General features: G+C 45.1%; 1 protein-coding gene across 2 annotated transcripts in view; it reads right to left on the reverse strand.

Annotated features, from left to right (window-relative positions):
* Window positions 1-3,884: 3,884 nt before the first annotated feature.
* LOC142497886 (phospholipase A2 inhibitor and Ly6/PLAUR domain-containing protein-like) overlaps window positions 3,885-20,531 on the reverse strand; it is a 188,938-nt gene continuing 172,291 nt past the window's right edge. For both annotated transcript variants that reach the window (XM_075606288.1, XM_075606287.1), the window contains exons 4-5: window positions 12,500-12,640; window positions 3,885-7,154 (exon numbers count right to left, since the gene is read on the reverse strand). In XM_075606288.1, the coding sequence (XP_075462403.1) occupies window positions 6,964-7,154; window positions 12,500-12,640 (332 nt within the window). In that variant the 3' untranslated portion in view covers window positions 3,885-6,963. The remainder of the gene's footprint in view (window positions 7,155-12,499; window positions 12,641-20,531) is intronic.

Below are 20,531 nucleotides of genomic sequence, written 5' to 3' on the forward strand. Positions count from 1 at the left end.
TTTTTTTATGAATGTTCTCTGAATAAGGCCCTAAATGCCCACACGCACCTTTCATCATTTTTTCCAGCATTTTTGGATAAGCCACCTGGCAACCCTAGTTACTGCTATATACAATACTAGAATGAAACCCTCGTATCAGCCTAGTGGTGATGGTAGAGTGGCGGTGGTGCTGGTTGGGGCAAAATTGATCGCAATACTAGCAAAAAGGACCCCAATTCGATTGCACTCTCGTGCCTAATGGATTGATTGATGTGATAATTAAAATATGATTTATTCTGAACGTATTTTAAAATATCGGGCTTTAAAATGAATAATTAAACTAGGCAATGTGAATCCAATAGGAGTCTGCAAACCCCGGATATCCAACAGTGTTAATGACAGTGTAATAGTAACAGCACTGTCCTTAGTGATATCTGTTTTAGAGATGTCTAAAATACTTTTTTCCGTTGTGCTCTATATTCCACAGCGCCCAGTATCCCAAAGCATGTAGCGAGCGCGCAGCCTCACTACGCACATTGTCAAGTATCCCATTGTGTAACTTCCTCCGCCATTTATTGTCTGTATTAGAATTCTGTAAAACTCCGCGTATATTGCTGCCGCTATATCAATAAACATATATTTACATACAAACGAGAATCTTCTGTGGAACACTTTATTAATAAAATATATGCAATGTTCCCATATATATGTGTGCATATATTATGAGCGCTAACACATACCCGCTGACTTATTTTTTGTATTGATCCCATCAGACCCCACACACTGCTCTAATCATCTAAATGTCCGAGTTTCAATCAGTCAGCGCAGGAAACAGACGATAGATCCCTTCCCCACTCTCACACACTGGTCGAAGAAAGAGATATAATAGGTGTAGCTGGTATTCATTAGGTGCAGGATACAAAACAGATACAGCACTAACGGGGTAAAGTGTTAGATATGTGACTATATAAGTTTGGACGGCACAATAATGTACACTGGCGACACACTTTATTCGAGCTCGGCTAGTCCCACGAATTCGGGTATACCCGGGTGTATTGAGGTTTGTGACTGTTTTCTGCCCAAGTGCATTGAGGTATTTTCCAGGCAGGGATTGAAGCATTTTATTCCCGCTGGCTGCAATACTGCACAGTATATATATATATACTGCATTACAATTCATGAATTTATGCCATCTGGTAGACACGCGAAGCATTGCAGCCTATTAAATTCTAATCATTATCATTTAACAGATCAGCCGCCCGTCAGCCAGGCATGAACCCAGGCTGGGAAGGCAAACGCAACGGGGCTTGTCAGAGGTGAGGAGCGGCGCATTCCAGGTATCTGCCAGGTACATACTGGGTATTTGCTCGAATAAAGTGTGTCGGTGCAGTAGAGTAGATTGAAGTTCTTGTAGCAATTTTGGCAAAGGATAAAAGTAGATTTAATTACTGTAGGTCGTCATACCTTTTATTAAACCAACACAGGGTTCATTGGCAGGTAACCAAAGGTACCCTGAGGAATATTTGTTAATGGCAAATGTTTTACTTTTCATAATCCAATAAAGATAGAAAGCTGTTAATAAAAATAGCCTGGCAAAGGCTACAGTAACTATAATATTTTTTACATACATAGGATGAGTCCCCATTGTCACAATCAGGGCTGCCGACAGGGGGTGACAGCTGGGACTTCTGTTCTGGGCCTGGTGAGTCAGGGGCCCCAGGCGCTGACATGCTAGCTTAAGTGTAGCCTGTTAGGAGATTCAATCAGGGCCTTCCTCACAGGCGGGGCCTAGCTGATATAAGTGTAGCCCTGGGTAGTTTTGGGCTATAGGTCTGCATTCCTCCTGGCAGTAATACCTAGTAAGGACAGGTTGCCAGGAGTAATTATGGGGTTTCCCCACTTCTTGCAGTGCAGTCAGTAAGTGAAGGTAGTGTCACCAGGCCTTGTGTCCAATCAAGGGCACAGGGGTAGTGCTTACTGGAGGATACTTAATGCATTGCACTTCCTTATTTAGTCAGTTCGTCTCTACCTTTGACAGAGACAGGTTACACGTACCAAGCTGTAAGGGCTCTTGCAGGCTTGATACCCTCCATCTGGGGAGTGGGAGTTAACCATACCTCTTATCTCACCAGGGGATAAGGGAAGAGCAAGGACCACTCTCTGTGCCCTTGGCTGGGAGTGGGTCCAGGGACATCCTGAGGGTGAATACCTTGATAGCTGTCATCAGCTGCTGCAGATTATTGGAAGACCAAATAATGAGCCTGTGTTTTTATCTATACCTCCTGGCCTGAGACGGAAGTCTAATGGGAGGAGGGGAGAGGAGATTCTTTTGCAGAGACTTCACCCCATACACCTGGAGGCTTCACAAGATGGAGACGCTGCACCCCAGAAGCCTGTCCTGTTCGTCCCCTATAGCACCATGCGGGAGACCCAGGGCCCCCTGTTACCAGCAGGTATGCACCACACACAGCCATGTAACCAGAGTAGCATTTCCCCTAGGAGACTCTATGTGAGATTTGTGGGAAACAGAACAGGCAGGAAATATGTGTTTGAATCTTCCTGACTGTGCAGCTTCAAAGTGTGTCTTTGATTCCCAACATCAGGGCCCCAAGCTGGCTATTTGATGGATCCCCGTCAGTGGGCCATCAGCAGCTCCTCCAAGGCCTTTCCTCCCCCCAGGCCCATACCTTTCCCCCACCACCCCAGGCCCATACCGTTCCCCCACCACCCCAGGCCCATACATTTCCTCCACCACCCCAGGCCCATACCTTTTCCCCTCCCACAGGCCCATACATTTACTCCTCCCCCCCAGGCCCATATCTTCCCTCTCACCCTTCAGGCTCATACCTTTCCTCCCCACGCACGGGCCTATACCTTCCCTAACCACCCCCCCTGGCTCTTACTTTCTCCCCCCCAGACCCATACCTTTCCCACCCCCTAGGCATATACCTTTCCCCCCCCCCCCCTCCGGCCCATACCTTTCCCCCACCACCCCAGGCCCATATCTCCCCCCTCCCCTTCAGGCCCATACCTTTCCTCCCCACCCCCTGGTCCATACCTTTCATTCCTCCCCCCCCAGGCCTTACCTTCTCCCCCCAGCCCCATAACTTTCCCAACACCCCAGGCCCATACCTTTCCTCTCCCCCCGGCCCATACCTTTCCTCCCCACCAGACCCATACCTTTCCTCCCCACCAGGCCCATACAGTACCTTTCTTCCCCACCAGGTCCATACCTTTCCTCCCCACTAGGTCCATGCATTTCCCCGCCACGTCAGGCCCATACAGTACCTTTCCTCCCACCTGCCCTCGGGTCCATTTCTTTCCTCTCCACCAGGCCCATAACTTTCCCACCCCACTAGGCATATACCTTTCCTCCCCCCCCCAGGCCCATACCTTTCCCCCACCACTCCAGGCCCATACCTTTTCCCCTCCCCCCAGGCCCATATCTTCCCCCTCCCTTTCAAGCCCATACCTTTCCTCCCCACCCCCTGGTCCATACCTTTCATTCCCCCCCCATCCAGGCCTTACCTTCTCCCCCTCAGCCCCATACCTTTCCCAACACCCCAGGCCCATATCTTTTCCGCCCCCCAGACCCATAACTTTCCCGCCCCCCAGGCATATACCTTTCCTCCCCCCAGGCCCATAACTTTACTCCCCCCCCAGGTCCATACCTTTCCTCCCCCCAGGCCCAAACCTTTCCTCCCCATACATTCCCCCTCCCCCCAGGCACATACATTCCCCCTCCCCCCCAGGCCCATACAGTCCCCCTCCCCCAGGCCCATACAGTACCTTTCCTCCCCCCCCCCCCGCACCCGGGCCCATATCTAACAAGTTTTGAGGTAACATAATAAAAATATTGAAATAAACAGATTGTTTTGTAATGTAAAAAAGTTTTTAATCTTCCAATAACACAAGAAAACAGTTAAGTAAACGTTATGTCGTTTTTATGGTAGGAGCACTATGGGGGGGGGGGGGAGGAGGGGGGGCTAATTCTTACATTTGTCCTGGGCCTGAAGATGTCTCTTGGCGCCCCTGCTCCCAATACATTTTAAAGCAGTTTCACAGGTTTTACAATGTTGAAAATAACTATTATATAAAATAATTCAAGTTAAAGTCAATATATTTTTGTAATCACAAGAATTAATTGCAGGAGAAACAGCAAAAAAATCTGCATCCTTGTACACATGTACACAGAAATATCTAATAATCTGAATCTATATGTACACAGAAACTTCTAATAATCTGAATCTATATGTACACAGAAACATCTAATAATCTGAATCTATATGTACACAGACACATCTAATAGTCTGAATCTATATGTACACAGAAACATCTAATAATCTGAATCTATATGTACACAGACACATCTAAAAGTCTGAATCTATATGTACACAGACACATCTAATAATCTGAATCTATACGTACACAGAAATATCTAATAATCTGAATCTATACAGTGGCGGCCGCCTTTAACCTCCTGCGTCCGACACCGCGGGATTTTTAAAAACGCGGGCAGATGCAGCGTTTTTTCGTCTGTTTTCGGCGCTGCGGGTGATTTTAATGTAAAGCGCCATTAGCGCTTATGCGTCACTACGGCAGACGCGCGGGAAACTCCATGACAAATGGAGAACATCCCCGCATATTTACGGGTAAGCAGGAGGATTAAAGGGGCTGTGACAGTATGTACACAGACACATCTAATAATCTGAATCTATATGTACACAGAAACACCTAATAATCTGCATCTATATGTACACAGACACATCTAATAATCTGAATCTATATGTACAGAGAAACATCTAATAATCTGAATCTATATGTACACAGACACATCTAATAATCTGAATCTATATGTACACAGAAACACCTAATAATCTGCATCTATATGTACACAGACACATCTAATAATCTGAATCTATATGTACACAGACACATCTAATAATCTGAATCTATATGTACACAGACACATCTAATAATCTGAATCTATATGTACACAGAAACACCTAATAATCTGCATCTATATGTACAGAGAAACATCTAATAATCTGAATCTATATGTACACAGAAACACCTAATAATCTGCATCTATATGTACAGAGAAACATCTAATAATCTGAATCTGTATGTACTGTACCAGTACACAGAAACACCTCATAATCTGAATCTATATGTACACAGACACATCTAATAATCTGAATCTATATGTACACAGAAACACCTAATAATCTGCATCTATATGTACAGAGAAACATCTAATAATCTGAATCTGTATGTACTGTACCAGTAAACAGAAACACCTCATAATCTGAATCTATATGTACACAGACACATCTAATAATCTGAATCTATATGTACACAGAAACACCTAATAATCTGCATCTATATGTACAGAGAAACATCTAATAATCTGAATCTGTATGTACACAGAAACATCTAATAATCTGCATCTATATGTACAGAGAAACATCTAATAATCTGAATCTATATGTACACAGAAACACCTAATAATCTGCATCTATATGTACAGAGAAACATCTAATAATCTGAATCTGTATGGACACAGAAACATCTAATAATCTGAATCTATATGTACACAGAAACATCTAATAATCTTAATCTATATTTACAGTACACAGAAACATCTAATAATCTGAATCTATATGTACACAGAAACACCTAATAATATGAATCTATATGTACACAGAAACATGTAATAATATGAATCTATATGTACACAGAAACATATAATATTCTGAATCTATATGTACACAGAAACATCTAGTAATCTGAATCTATATGTACATAGAAACACCTAATAATCTGAATCTATATGTACACAGACACATCTAATAATCTGATTCTATATGTACACAGACACATCTAATAATCTGAATCTATATGTACACAGAAACACCTAATAATCTGCATCTATATGTACAGAGAAACATCTAATAATCTGAATCTGTATGTACACAGAAACATCTAATAATCTGCATCTATATGTACAGAGAAACATCTAATAATCTGAATCTATATGTACACAGAAACACCTAATAATCTGCATCTATATGTACAGAGAAACATCTAATAATCTGAATCTGTATGGACACAGAAACATCTAATAATCTGAATCTATATGTACACAGAAACATCTAATAATCTTAATCTATATTTACAGTACACAGAAACATCTAATAATCTGAATCTATATGTACACAGAAACACCTAATAATATGAATCTATATGTACACAGAAACATGTAATAATATGAATCTATATGTACACAGACACATCTAATAATCTGAATCTATATGTACACAGAAACACCTAATAATCTGCATCTATATGTACAGAGAAACATCTAATAATCTGAATCTGTATGTACACAGAAACATCTAATAATCTGCATCTATATGTACAGAGAAACATCTAATAATCTGAATCTATATGTACACAGAAACACCTAATAATCTGCATCTATATGTACAGAGAAACATCTAATAATCTGAATCTGTATGGACACAGAAACATCTAATAATCTGAATCTATATGTACACAGAAACATCTAATAATCTTAATCTATATTTACAGTACACAGAAACATCTAATAATCTGAATCTATATGTACACAGAAACACCTAATAATATGAATCTATATGTACACAGAAACATGTAATAATATGAATCTATATGTACACAGAAACATATAATATTCTGAATCTATATGTACACAGAAACATCTAGTAATCTGAATCTATATGTACATAGAAACACCTAATAATCTGAATCTATATGTACACAGCTGAATCTATATGTACACAGAAAATAAAACAATATACTGTAAGTAGGTTTTATAATATCTATTGTCAGTCCAAATTAAAAAAGTATATCCTAATACTGAAGTACTCATATACTCTGCACTACAGTACTGTACATAAACGGGGGAAAACATTCTAATGTATATGCTTCTTTAGAATTGTACTAAAATAAGAGTTTCATCAGCAGAAGAGCAGCAGCTGTAAAGAAAAAGCCTTGGTGGAGACCAATACTTCCATTGGTGCAATTAGCTTTCACCTCTATGTTTATACCATCGTATCTTATGGATAGGGTTCCAGTATTGCAGATACTTTCGGTGGCACAACCACGTAGGGCCTCTATGCTTGATTTAGATCCTAAAGAGAGAAACATGAGTAAATACAGTGTAACTCCAGTGAAATGCGTTTACAGTATTTTTGCAGTTGAACCTCAGTGGAGTGAGCAAGGTGAGTACATCTGATCCATGCTGCTCACTGCTTGTATTATTCTACACTGAGGTTACTGAGTAATTACACACTACAAATAAAACACGACCATAACTCTAATTATAAGGCACAGTGACAGCTTGATGCATTTACACGTGAGTTTTACTGCACATTGTAACTGTTCCTTTTCTCCCTGTATTACAGTTACAGTTACATTGTGTAAGGGTTCCGGTCCTGGGTTTGGCTGAAATTCACCCTTACATGGCTTTAGAGGTTCCAGGCAAATCTTTCTCGGTACTGAGCAATTGGTTACAGCTGTTTTTGGACTTACACTTCAGTCTGCCTTTTGGCTACCGGGTGTGCAGCCCCACCCCCCCCATTTAACCTGTGCTTGTCACAAGCACCTCTACTTTGCCTGTCTGCAGTATATCCCGCTTCCAGAGACCTACTCTACTTCATGAGGCCTTCCCTGTGCTGAAGCCCCTGCGCTGAAGCTTCTCTGTTCCCGGAGGACTTTCCTGTGCTGTAAATTCTCTGTTCCGGACGCCATTCCTGTTCTGAAGCTTCTCTATTCCGGTCATCCCTGTGCTGAAGCTTCTGCACTGAAGCTTCTCTATTCTGGAGGTCATCCCTGTGCTGAAGCCACTGCGCGGAAGCTTCTATATGCCTGAGGCCTTAGCTGCACTGGATTTCCTGCGCTGAAGCTTCTCTCTTCTCGTGGTCTTCACTGTGCTGAATCCCCTATGCTGAAGCCTTCCCTGATGCCGACCATCGCTCCTGTGCCGCTTGCCTTGACCCCAGCCTTGATATCAACTACGCTGCTCTCTCCAATCCTGATCCGGCTACACACGACTACGGAATCTGCAATCCGGACCCGGCTTCGCAGCCTCAGGTCGGTGTTTCCATATCCCCACCTCAGCCCTGTGGTGTGTTCCTGGTTTGTGGCGAGCATGTCCATTACACATTGTAAGTTCACAGCATAGGTGTTACTTACTGCTTTGGGGTTGCATTGTAATAACAGATTAAAAGTGCAGTGTAGAAAAAGATAACTTTGACTGACCGCACTGACTGTCCATACAAACTGTCCCTCACCTGACACAATTTACACTGGAACTATGCATTAAGGCCGCATGTAATGTTTGGGAACTGCACCAAAATAAAAGATTCTGCCCTGCATACCCGTAAACTAATATTAGGGTACACGGTTACAGTCAACAAAGCAAATAAGATATAAAGCAATTATAAGGTTTGTTACATTCTTAAGAAACTTCATCAATAGAGAATCAAAACAAAAAGAAGGTATTTTAATAAAGGCTTCATACAGATGTTTCTATTTTATGTTGTACCTTTGGAGATGTAATAATGGAAAAAGCTGCACACCAGAGTAAATAGAATCAAAATACTTGCAATGACCGATGCTCCTGGTTCAGGGATATCTGCTAAAAAAAAATCCAGTATATGGAGTAAGAAAGATGATCCAGGGCAACCTCAGATTTTGCAAAGATGTAATCAGCACAAAAAAACACACTGTTTTTTGTGCTGATTAAATCTTTGAAAAATCCAAGGTTGCCCTGGATCATCTTTCTTACTCCGTACCTTTTGGAGAAGCCACCTATAGCTACCGAGTATTGTGCAGGATTTAAAGATCTTTAATAACCGAATCTCCATTTGCAGTGTTACTAATACTGTGTTACAGTGACGCAGGGAGTGGTGCAGCTAGAATGAAAACATAGGGTAGGGTAGCGTTTCTGTGCGTTATAGTGAGGCAGTGAGCCAGATTGGGATTGTGTTACTATGGTGAGGGTGTCATCCTAAATCAAGAAATGAACAATGTTTTTGTGGTAAAGTAAGCAGTGGAAAATATCTGTAAAGTTTGATTACATAGATTGTAAGCTGGTTTTATATTTATTGCACTGATGACATTATTTTTCCATGTGTTTCTTTTGTACAGTACGCTGTTCTTTGTTAGTGATATATACAGCTCAACCCCGTTATAGAGCGATCCACTACAACACAGATCCGCTTATAACACGGTCCCCAATTTAAAAACATCGCCAAGGTATTTTTTTTTGTGAAATGGCCGCCTCGCGAGGACTTACTCAGCATCTGCAGCTCCCTCCTCTCTCCCTGCTTCATCATGCTGCGTCCACGTGCGAGGCACACATCCCGTGAACGAAGCCTGATGAAGCAGGGAGAGAAGAGAGAGCTGGAGAGAGCTGCAGATGCCTGACAAATCCTCGCGCGGTGGCCATTTTGCGAGCCTGGTTATAACACAGTCTCATTATGTGGACCCCGAGCACCATGTTACAACGGGGTTGAACTGTAAATATAAAAACACACAGTGTTCGACAATCCTATAAATGTACTCGCCCGGGGCGGGTGGATTTAACCCCCGGGCGTGTAAATATTGACCCAAGCAGCACGTGTTTTTTTTTTTTAAATTCCCCTGTTCGCGCTGAAATTTCCCTGCTCGCGCTAAAAAAAAAAAAAAAAAAAAAAAAAAAAAAAAAAAAATAAAAAACTCCCCCTACCTGACTGCTGATTGGTGTGCGCTCCCAGGCTTTGTGGGCGTGCGGCCAGGCTCTATGTGAGCCAGCCCCCAACGAGCGGCCATTCTTTCTGGCCTGAGATCTATTGGAGAGTAAGTACTCTCCAATCTCTGCATGCTGCGGCCCCTCTGATCCTTCCCTGCCTCCTGCAAGCCTCCTCCCCGCTTCCCGCGCGGGGCAGAAGATGGTAGGGGGGTGTCCCCCCTTCTATCCCTGTCCCCGCTTACCCCGTCTTCGTGCTGATCCCCGTGCGGGGCAGGAGATGGTAGGGGGGTGTCCCCCCTTCTATCCCTGTCCCCGCTTACCCCGTCTTCGTGCTGATCCCCGTGCGGGGCAGGAGATGGTAGGGGGGTGTCCCCCCTTCTGTCCCTGTCCCCGCTTACCCCGTCTTCCTGCTGATCCCCGCGCGGGGCAGGAGATGGTAGGGGGGTGCCCCCCCTTCTGTCCCTGTCCCTGCTTACCCCGACTTCCTGCCGATCCCCGCGCGGGGTTGGATATGGTCATGGGGGGAGGGGGAGGGCGAGCGGGATAGTGGTGGTGGTCGCGCGGCCTTTCCTCTTCCCCCTGTCGTGTGTGTGTCTGTGTGTATGCATGGGTGTGTGTCTGTGTGTGTGCATGGGAGAGTGTGCCCAGCTATTATGACGGCGCAGCATGAGGTGTGGGGGGGATGCCGGTCTGCCCGCTCGACCACAAGCTTCATGCCCTCGAGGGGAGCAGGGCAGTGGCGGCCACGGCGGGGCTGACTGTCCCCTGGGGCGCCCGCTGGGGGACACATCGCAACGTGCCTGCCACCTCCCCAAACTACGACCGCGTGAGGTATGGGGGGGGGATGTCGGCCTGCCCCCCCCCCCTCCCACGAGCGGGAGATGGGCGCGGGTGGGTGGGGGAGGAGCGTGGTCGTGGTGGTGCTGGTCGCGGCCTTTCCTCCCCCCCCCCCCTGTGTGTGTGTGTCTGGGTGTGTCTGTCTGTGTGTATGAGAGAATGTGTGACACACCAGAGGTACCCCCCCAATCAGTCACCCCCCAGTCAGTGTCAGTCAACCCCCACCCCCAGTCAGTGTCAGTCACCCCCCACCCCCAGTCAGTGTCAGTCACCCCCCACCCCCAGTCAGTGTCAGTCACCCCCCACCCCCAGTCAGTGTCAGTCACCCCCCACCCCCAGTCAGTGTCAGTCACCCCCCACCCCCAGTCAGTGTCAGTCACCCCCCACCCCCAGTCAGTCAGTCACCCCCCACCCCCAGTCAGTGTCAGTCACCCCCCACCCCCAGTCAGTGTCAGTCACCCCCCACCCCTAGTCAGTGTCAGTCACCACCCCACCCCCAGTCAGTGTCAGTCACCCCCCCACCCCCAGTCAGTGTCAGTCACCCCTGCCCCAGTCAGTGTCAGTCACCCCTGCCCCAGTCAGTGTCAGTCACTCCTGCCCCAGTCAGTGTCAGTCACCCCTGCCGAGTCAGTGTCAGTCACCCCTGCCCCAGTCAGTGTCAGTCACCCCCCCACCCCCAGTCAGTGTCAGTCACCCCTGCCCCAGTCAGTGTCAGTCACCCCTGCCCCAGTCAGTGTCAGTCACCCCTGCCCCAGTCAGTGTCAGTCACCCCTGCCCCAGTCAGTGTCAGTCACCCCTGCCCCAGTCAGTGTCAGTCACCCCTGCCCCAGTCAGTGTCAGTCACTCACCCACCCACCCAGTCACCCCTGCCCCACCCAGCCACTCAACCAGCCAGCCACTCACCCAGCCAGCCACTCACCCAGCCAGCCACTCACCCAGCCTCTCTCTCTCTGTGTATCACCCACCCTCTGTGTGTGTCACCCACCGTTTCTCTCCTCTGTCTCCCCCACACTCTCTCTCTCCCCCCACACTCTCTCCCCCCCCCACACTCTCTCTCTCTCCCCCCACACTCTCTCTCCCCCCACACTCTCTCTCTCCCCCCACACTCTCTCTCTCTCTCTCTCTCTCCCCCCACACTCTCTCTCTCCCTCCACACTCTCTCTCTCTCTCCCCCACACTCTCTCTCTCTCTGTCACTCACACTCTGGATCTGGATCTCTTATTTACCCTATATATCTTAACTGCCCTATACTACACCGAAATCTTAACTGCCCTATACTGCTTTCTTCCAGATCTGACTCAAGCTTCACACGGAAGACATCGGAACCCCCCCCTAACCCAGAAGACAGGTAGGGAACACCTCCCCTCCAATGTATAACATTGCGGGAATGAGGGTACCTGGACATTGAGGGACTGCGGATCAGGTAGGATCTCAGGTGGGATTGCTGCTTTAGATATTGTGAAGCGGGGGCATCCAGACACTGGTTAAAGGGTTCAGGAAACTAGTCATTCACACCTGACTTTTAATTCTAGATCCGACATTTACACACACACACACACACACACACACACACGTAACAAGGATTAATTGTAGTATAATGTAATATAATAAATACATTTGTCAAAAACAAATGTTGTTCTGACTAGGAATTTATTAAATGTATTTTATTTATATATTTTATTTTAAAGCCGGGTTGGGGGCGGGACTAGGGGCGGGGGCAAGGGGCGGGGTTGGGGGCGGGACTAGGTGGCGAGTAGATTTTTTGGTTGGGCGAGTAGATTTTTGGGTGATTTGTCGAACACTGAAAACACATAATACATTATAATGTAACCTAGTGCAGTGTGACACTGAGCAATGTGTGGGCAGTAAAGGAGAGTCTGTGCAATGTGACTAAAGGGGAATTACCTGTCATATTTGTAGTTTTGAGAACACACTTCTTCTCATCCCCAGTGCACTCTATGGTTTCTGAAGTGTAACAATTGTCAGAGTCTTCAGAGGTGCAGCTTGGGCACGTCACTCCATTCTTTTGATTGTTATCAGCTGGCACTTTAAGTGAGAAAGAGGAAGAGAATCAGATGCTATGAATATTCCAGTCGGCCTTTATTTTCCTAACACTTCATGGGCATAATAATTAAGCATCATGAACAAAACACTAAGGGGCCTATGCAGTAAGCGTTCATAAGCCAGTTATCGCCCAAAATGCCTACTGCTATTCAGTAATTCAGGTGATAAGTGGGTGATAAAAGACTGAAGGCCTCATTCAGAAAGCCTCGATAAGGCCCTTATCGAGCACTTATCGACCAAAATGGCAACTCGTATTCAGAAAGCCTCGATAAGTGCTCGATAACGGCCTGTATCGACGCAAAAATTTATCACCAACAGAAATTCGCCAATTGAGCGGCGATCAGCCGCTTATGGACCATTTTCTGAAGGATCATAAACTCGCGCGATTCAGATACCCGCGAGTCAGCTGTCGCAGCCTATTGCAGCCCTAAAAGGCTATCTTCTCCCCAAATCCAATTCACCTCAAACTTTAGATAAATTGGTGGGGAGATGCCTCGATGAGCTAATTACAATACAGTACATTAATACACTAGACACACAATAATAAAACTTAAGTAAACTCCAAAAAAACACACTTCACTAAATATAAACAGTAGCCAGCTAATCCAATGAATACAAGCAATAACAACATCAACAATTAATTCATGAAACCATTATCCAATCAAACCAATTAATTCCTAAACCAACTCAAAATGAATAGTAACACTAACCAAACCAAACAATGAATTACTACAACATTAATGAATTTAAACAGTAAAATACAAAGAAAGAAATTCTAACAATATCTGAACTAACCATAAAACGCATTAGCTAACATAATATAACATTAACTACAAACGAACACCAATGGCAAACCTTTTAGTACAGTAGCATTAAGCATGAACAAACAAACAATCACATCCTCATAATAAAATGAAATAAAAAAAAAACAACAGCAATACCAAGCGAGAAAAGCCCCCCAAAGATTGCCATAATAATGTATTAATCTGTACCCTAAAGTGGTACAGATTAATATATTATCAGTCAATGTGCCTCCCCAAAAAAAATCAAAAAACACATCCAAAGAATAAACCTGTAAAAAGAGACCTTTACAAACATTGAATATATTACTTACCATTAGAAGGGGTGGCTAAAAAGGGGCGGGACTAAGGCTTTAGTGTAATGGCAAGCGCTCGCTGCATTTGTATTCACGTTAAAGGCGCAATCCAAGTGCTTTTTTTGTTTCAATGTTTTTTTTATTTTTTTAACACAGGATTCAAGCAGGGGGTCTCCAGAGCTGAACGCCATTCATTGCAGCTCCGGGGACCCCCTGCTTCAGGAGATATAGCCGTAGTAAGTTGCGGTGGCTGCTCCAGCTGGTTAGCAGGGTTCACATTATGGCCGCCTATCAAAGCTCCCGTGCCTTGCAGGCCAATAGGAAGCCAGGACGTCATCCTGTGCGGCTTCTTATTGGCCAATGTGATGCGGGAGCTTTATATAAAAAAATCTTTTTTTAAAGATATCGGAGGTAAGTATGTCTGGAAACAGGGGGTGTCTGGAGTTGAAATGAATGGGGTTCGGCTATAGAGTCCCCCATGTGTCAAACCTATGTAAAAAAAAAATAGCAATTGGATTGCCCCTGCAGAATGCGCAATGATGTACAGATAGATACTCTTATCAGAGCTTAGTGAATCCTGGCACAAGAATCCCACTTCCGGAGATTGTTTTTTTCCTGAGATATATTTAGTGGTTCGTGCACAGACACATTTCTAAAATGAAAAATATAATATATATACACACCTTAAAAAAAAAAAAAGTATATACAGTATAATTTATTTTAAGGTATGTGTGTGTGTGTGTGTGTGTGTGTGTGTGTGTGTGTGTGTGTGTGTGTGTGTGTGTGTGTGTGTGTGTGTGTGTGTGTGTGTGTGTGTGTGTGTGTGTGTGTGTGTGTGTGTGTGTATAGAAACAATTAATATCGCTAGTGAGTGAATGGTAGTGTTAAAATGTGCAAATTAATTCTGTATATGTGTAGTGTGAAAAAAGGATTAAATAAGTGTAGCAAGTGAATACTGTAATGTGAGCATCAATTGATTATAGCATAGGGTCAGTCTGTACGGCATAGGTGAAGCTTCTGTGTGGTCAAGCCTGACATGACGTCATTTAAAGGGAATGATGCCAGCCAATCAGAATGGCTGTGCTTCATTTGCCTTTAAGATGACGTCACGAAGCCGGCGTCACATGGTATTTTAGCCAATCAGATCGTGGGAACCAATTCCACCCTCTGATTGGCTGAAATACCTTGTGACACAGCGGCCATCTTGGATTTAGTGACGTCATGTTAAAGGGAATGATACCAGCCAATCAGAATTGTAATAATGTTTGTAAATGTCTCTTTTTACAGGTTTATTCTTTGGATGTGTTTTTTGATTTTTTGGGGGAAGGCACATTGACTGATATTATATTACTGTAATCTGTACCTCTTTAGGGTACAGATTAATACATTAATATGCCAATATTTGGGGGGCATTTCTCGCTTGGTATTGCTGTTGCTTTTTTTCATTTCAGTTTATTATGTGGATGTGATTGTTTGTTTGTTCATGCTTAATGTAATAAAAGGTTTGCGATTGGTGTTCGTTTGTACTTAATGTTATTTTATGTTAGCTAATGCGTTTTATGGTTAGTTCAGATATTGTTAGAATTTCTTTCTTTGTATTTTACTGTTTAAATTAATTAATGTTGGAGTAATTTATTGTTTGGATTGGTTAATGTTACTATTCATTTTGAGTTGGTTTAGGAATTAATTGGTTTGATTGGTTAATGGTTTAATGAATTCATTGTTGATGTTGTTATTGCTTGTATTGCTTGCATTAGCTGGCTACTGTTTTTATTTAGTGACGTGTGTTTTTTTGGAGTTTAGTTAGGTTTTATTATTGTGTGTCTTGTGTATTACTGTATTGTAATTAGGGTGCCCATTGAGTGCTACACTGGCGACACACTTTATTCGAGCTCGGCTAGTCCCACGAATTCGGGTATACTCGGGTGTATTGAGGTTTGTGACTGTTTTCTGCCCGAGTGCATTGCGTTATTTTCCAGGCAGGGATTGAAGCATTTTATTCCTGCTGGCTGCAATACTGCACAGTATATATATATATATATACTGCATTACAATTCATGCATTTATGCCATCTGGTAGACACGCGAAGCATTGCAGCCTATTAAATCCTAATCATTATCATTTAACAGATCAGCCGCCCGTCAGCCAGGCATGAACCGTGGCTGGGAAGGCAAACGCAACGGGGCTTGTCAGAGGTGAGGAGCGGCGTATTCCAGGTATCTGCCAGGTACATACTGGGTATTTGCTCGAATAAAGTGTGTCGCAAAAAAATTACTGAGGCAATGGTGATAAGCCACTTATCACCTCTTTTCAGCATGTTCATAAACTCACGCAATTCTAGTAGCAGTGATTAGGCTATGAACGCCTATCACCGCTCTAGAATGGTGATTTTATCACAAAATCCTCACGCCAGAAAAAGTTAGTGTAAAGGTGTTGGAAACCTGCAGAGAAGCGGCGAGATGGGACTTTGAAAAAAAATACATTTCTCAGCATAGGATTGATGCCGGGAATCTCTGGAGCTAATATACATTAATATTAGCAACAGAGACCCCTGGCATGAATCCTGTGCAATAAAAATGCATTTACAGTAAACTTCATTACCATAGCGGATAGCCTCAGGGACACCCTACTTCCCAAGATACAGGCCACGTTATAAGGTACCAGTATCTCCTATGCATTTAAATGTCCACGTCACATGACCATGGGAATAAAAGGTATAGGAGATACCGGCACCCCATAACGGGGCCTGTATCTCAGGAAGTAGGGGGTCCCGAGGCTGAAACCAGCGCGGTTCAGCTCAGGAGACCACCTGCTCATCTAAACTATTATCAAAATTAAAATTTATACACATGCATTTCGGGCGAGATTTGCACAAGGAGAGACGGCTCTCTCAGAGCAGCTCTCTCTGCAGCAGATACAACTCGCCGGGCAAGGTCTTTTCAGAGGGTCGTTCATCAGATCTCCGGCTAATCGCCGTTTTGTGAATTTTGCTATGACAGGTAATGAAGGCTTTCTGAATACCATGATAGCAACGCCCATAAAAACGGTGATTTCAATGGCCCGGTGATTTTTTTAATGAACCGTTAGTGCATGAGGCCCTAAGCGGTCTATGCAGTAAGCGTTCGTAAGCCACTTATCGAGCACTTATCGCCAAAAATGCCTACTGCTACTGTATTCAGTAAGCATCGATATGTGGTTGATAAAGGCCTGAATCGCTCCCAAATTTTTGTTGAAAACAAAATCGTCGAGTGAGCGGCGATTAGTCACTTATCGCCGCTTTTTGGAATGTTCATAAACTCGTTCAATTCTAGTAGCCGCAAGTAGGTTATCAACGCCTATCGCGGCTCTAGAATGGCGATTTTCTCCCCAAATCCAAACGGCAGAAAAAGTTGGCGGGTCTTAGAAAAAAATCAGGCCTTTTTCCTGCATCGGATTGTTCACGGGGTATCTGGAGCTGATATCCATTACTACCAGCACCGGAGACCCCCGGCATGAATCCGATGCAGGAAAAATGCATTTACAGCCCACTTAATTACCTAGCGGCTAACCGCTAAGGCAATGAAGGTGTTAAACACCCATGGCAGGCTTATTGTGAGTAGCGATGGTGGGTGAAGGTGATATTTTGCCCTTGCTGGGTTTTTAGGACTTGCGGGGGGGGGGGGGGGAGGGGTTGCAAATGGAGTTAACCCCTTCACTATCATAGTGGTTAATACCGTTAAGGTAATGAAGGGGTTAACCTCTCCTGCTACCCATTCAGTAGGCCTAAACACCCATCCTTGGGGCTAAAAACCCCTTAAACAACCCCCGCTACCAACAATGAACACTAACACACACAACAGCCCCACTATCCACCTCCTAGGTCCCCAATAAACATTACAATATATAATACACAACCCACCCCTATGCCCGCCCCCCATAAAACCATTATTTGTTTTTTATACACACAATTAATACCCAGGCTGGCATGGGTCCCCGGGTGGTCCCGATGGGTGTCCACAGGCCCTACAGGGCACCCCAGGGGGTACACACATGTGTTTTGGGGCCTCTGGGTGGTCACCGCTAGGCTCTGTGTTCCTTGCTGGTCCCTGTGGGCTCAAATTGGGTCCACAGGTGTTTCCCGCAGGTGTCTGGGGGTCCCTGAGTCCTCCCCATGGGTGTCTGGGGCCCTCGGGTGGTTGCCACGTGGGTCTGGGGGCACACAGGTGGTCATCCCCACAGGGGTCTTGGGGCCCTCGGGTGGTCCTTGCAGGTCCCTGGGGCCCCCCGCAGTTCTTCCCCGCGGGTCTTCAGGTGGTACCCGTGGGTGTCCAGGGGTCCTCGGGTGGTCCCCGCTGCCTGTGGTACCAATGCTGTATGTAAGAAATAAAAACATGTCCTACATTTCAATCAATACACCCTCCCCCCCCCCACTACCACCATCACCAAATACATACAGTACAGTAATGGGCAAAATAACTATTATACAGATATGGATAATACAAAATTGTAAGGGGTAAGTGGCCCCAATTAACCAGTGCTACAGAGCATATGTGACCCACAGTAATTGTAAAGTAAATGTTTTTAACTGCGTTTTAAACCGGATCACTTGGTGTGGTATTGCATGCTTGAGGCTATATGCATTAAACCCCTAGATGGCACAAGGTATAACAGAGGTGTGCAGAGTTGTAAGTAGGGAGTGTTTGGACCCTCCCTTGACCTCTGCAATTTCCCTGAATTGAATAATCTTGTATGCCTGGGGTGGCTCTCATTTAAGCAGCAGGTTTACTCACATGCGGTGAACGCCGGTTCTGTGTGCTCCATGGCTGACAAGGGATGCAGAGAAGGTGTACCTGTTCCGGTTTGGAAGAGGTGTTTCAGCGGGCACCACGAGGCAGAAAAAACATAGCAACTGCTGGACTGTGCTGTGAAGTGTCCTTTATTAAAGCATGGTTAAAAAGAGGGGGGAAAAAGGATGCCCCTGCACCTCTAACGCGTTTCACCCAAGCATGGGCTTTTTTTCTACACATTCTTTGTTAAATCTTAACCAAATGTGTATAATTATTTCTTTTTGTGTTTAGTTTTTTATTTATATAATAGTTATATTTTCATTCATGTATGTGTTAGATTTGTAGCTGCCTGCCAGGTGATTTTCAATTGCCTGTATGTTTGTAAATGTTATCATACAATCAAAGTTCATATTTACATGCCCCCTAGTCAGTTGTGGACCGCTTGCCAGGTTTTTACAACTGGGGAAATTGGAGGTAGCATCTGCGCATGCGCCGAAACGGGGTGTAGGAAGGGATCCAGCGCGGCTCTCAGAGGCGTGCTCTCAGTGGGGAGGCCGCCCTGAGAGGCGTGCCGATCGTGATTGAGCACGGCTTAGGCTTGCGGGGAGTCCCAGAATGCACTGGCGCGCGGCGCATGCGCAGCGTGCATGATTCCTATTGGTCTGACGACGCGCAATGACGTCACTATGGGCGCGAAAACCCGGCGGGCAGCTGCATTTAAACTGATGATCTTATAGTATACAGCACTTCTTGAAAAAGTTCTCAGAACGAAACGCGTTGAAGTTTGCTGCTGTCCCACATCCAGATGATTAACCAATAAAGGATTTTTATTGCAAGACCTGCTCTTTTCATCCTTGCTGTGCGCTGCACACCCTGGCCTTTGGAACTATATTATATGGGTATGATGTACCACTTTGCCACTCAATGGGTTCAGGGTGGGTATAGTAGATCCGGGGTGGGTGGTTAGGCCTCCTGGGTGGGCAGGGGGAGGGTGGGTTAACACCTTAATTACTATAGCAGTTATTAACCGCTAAAGTGATTAAGGGTCTAGGGGCCATTAGATTGTATTTTGCAATGTATTTTTCTGGCAACAGAGGACATGGACCTGCAGTAAGCTGACAAGGATGCCCTTCATATTGCCAGGGGTAAGTAGAACGGTTTTATTTACTTTATTTATGCTGGTTAATGTTGTGTTTAATAATGGGCAAATAATTGTAAAATTATTTTTGCCCATTACTGTACTGTATGTATTTGGTGTGGGGGTGAGGGGGGTGTATTGATTGAAATGTAGGCCATGTTTTTGTTTTTTAGATACAAGATTGATACCGCTGGCAACAGGGACCCACGAGGACCACTCGATTACCCTGGACGCCCACGGGTACACCTGAGGAACCATGGGGGAAACCTGCAGGGAAGAACTGCCGGGGGCCCCACAGCTGTGGGGGTCCTGGGGGCTCGCAAGGACCACATGTGTGCCCCCAGACCCCTGTGGGAACCAGACACCTGTGGGGATGACCCGGGAACCCCCAGCCCCCCGTGGGATACACCGTGGGATACACAGGGGTCTCCGGAGCAGAACCACGTTGATTTCATTTCTGGGAACACCCTGCTTCCTGAGATACAGGCCCCGTTATGGTTTGCCGGTATCTCCTATGCATGTAAATGTCACGCGTTTACATGCATAGGAGATACCGGCACCCCATAACGAGGCCTCTATCTCGGGAAGCAGGGGGTCCCCGGACATGAAATAAAAGCGGTTCTGCTCCGGAGAGACCCCTGCTCATCTACACTAGGAATAAAATGTATATTAAAAAACATACATTTCGGGTGAGATTTTCCCTTGAGAGGCGACTCTCTCTGCAGCAGAAATGAATTGCCAGGTTAGGCTTTTTAAGAGGGTCGGTCCTATCGCTGGCGGCAACTCGCCCATTTTGGGAATTTTGCTATCACAGGTAATGGATGCTTTCTGAATACCGTGATAGCAACGCTCCAAAAAACGGCAATATAAATG

This window comes from Ascaphus truei, chromosome 6 (genome assembly GCF_040206685.1).
Source record: "Ascaphus truei isolate aAscTru1 chromosome 6, aAscTru1.hap1, whole genome shotgun sequence".
Lineage (NCBI taxonomy): Eukaryota > Metazoa > Chordata > Amphibia > Anura > Ascaphidae > Ascaphus > Ascaphus truei.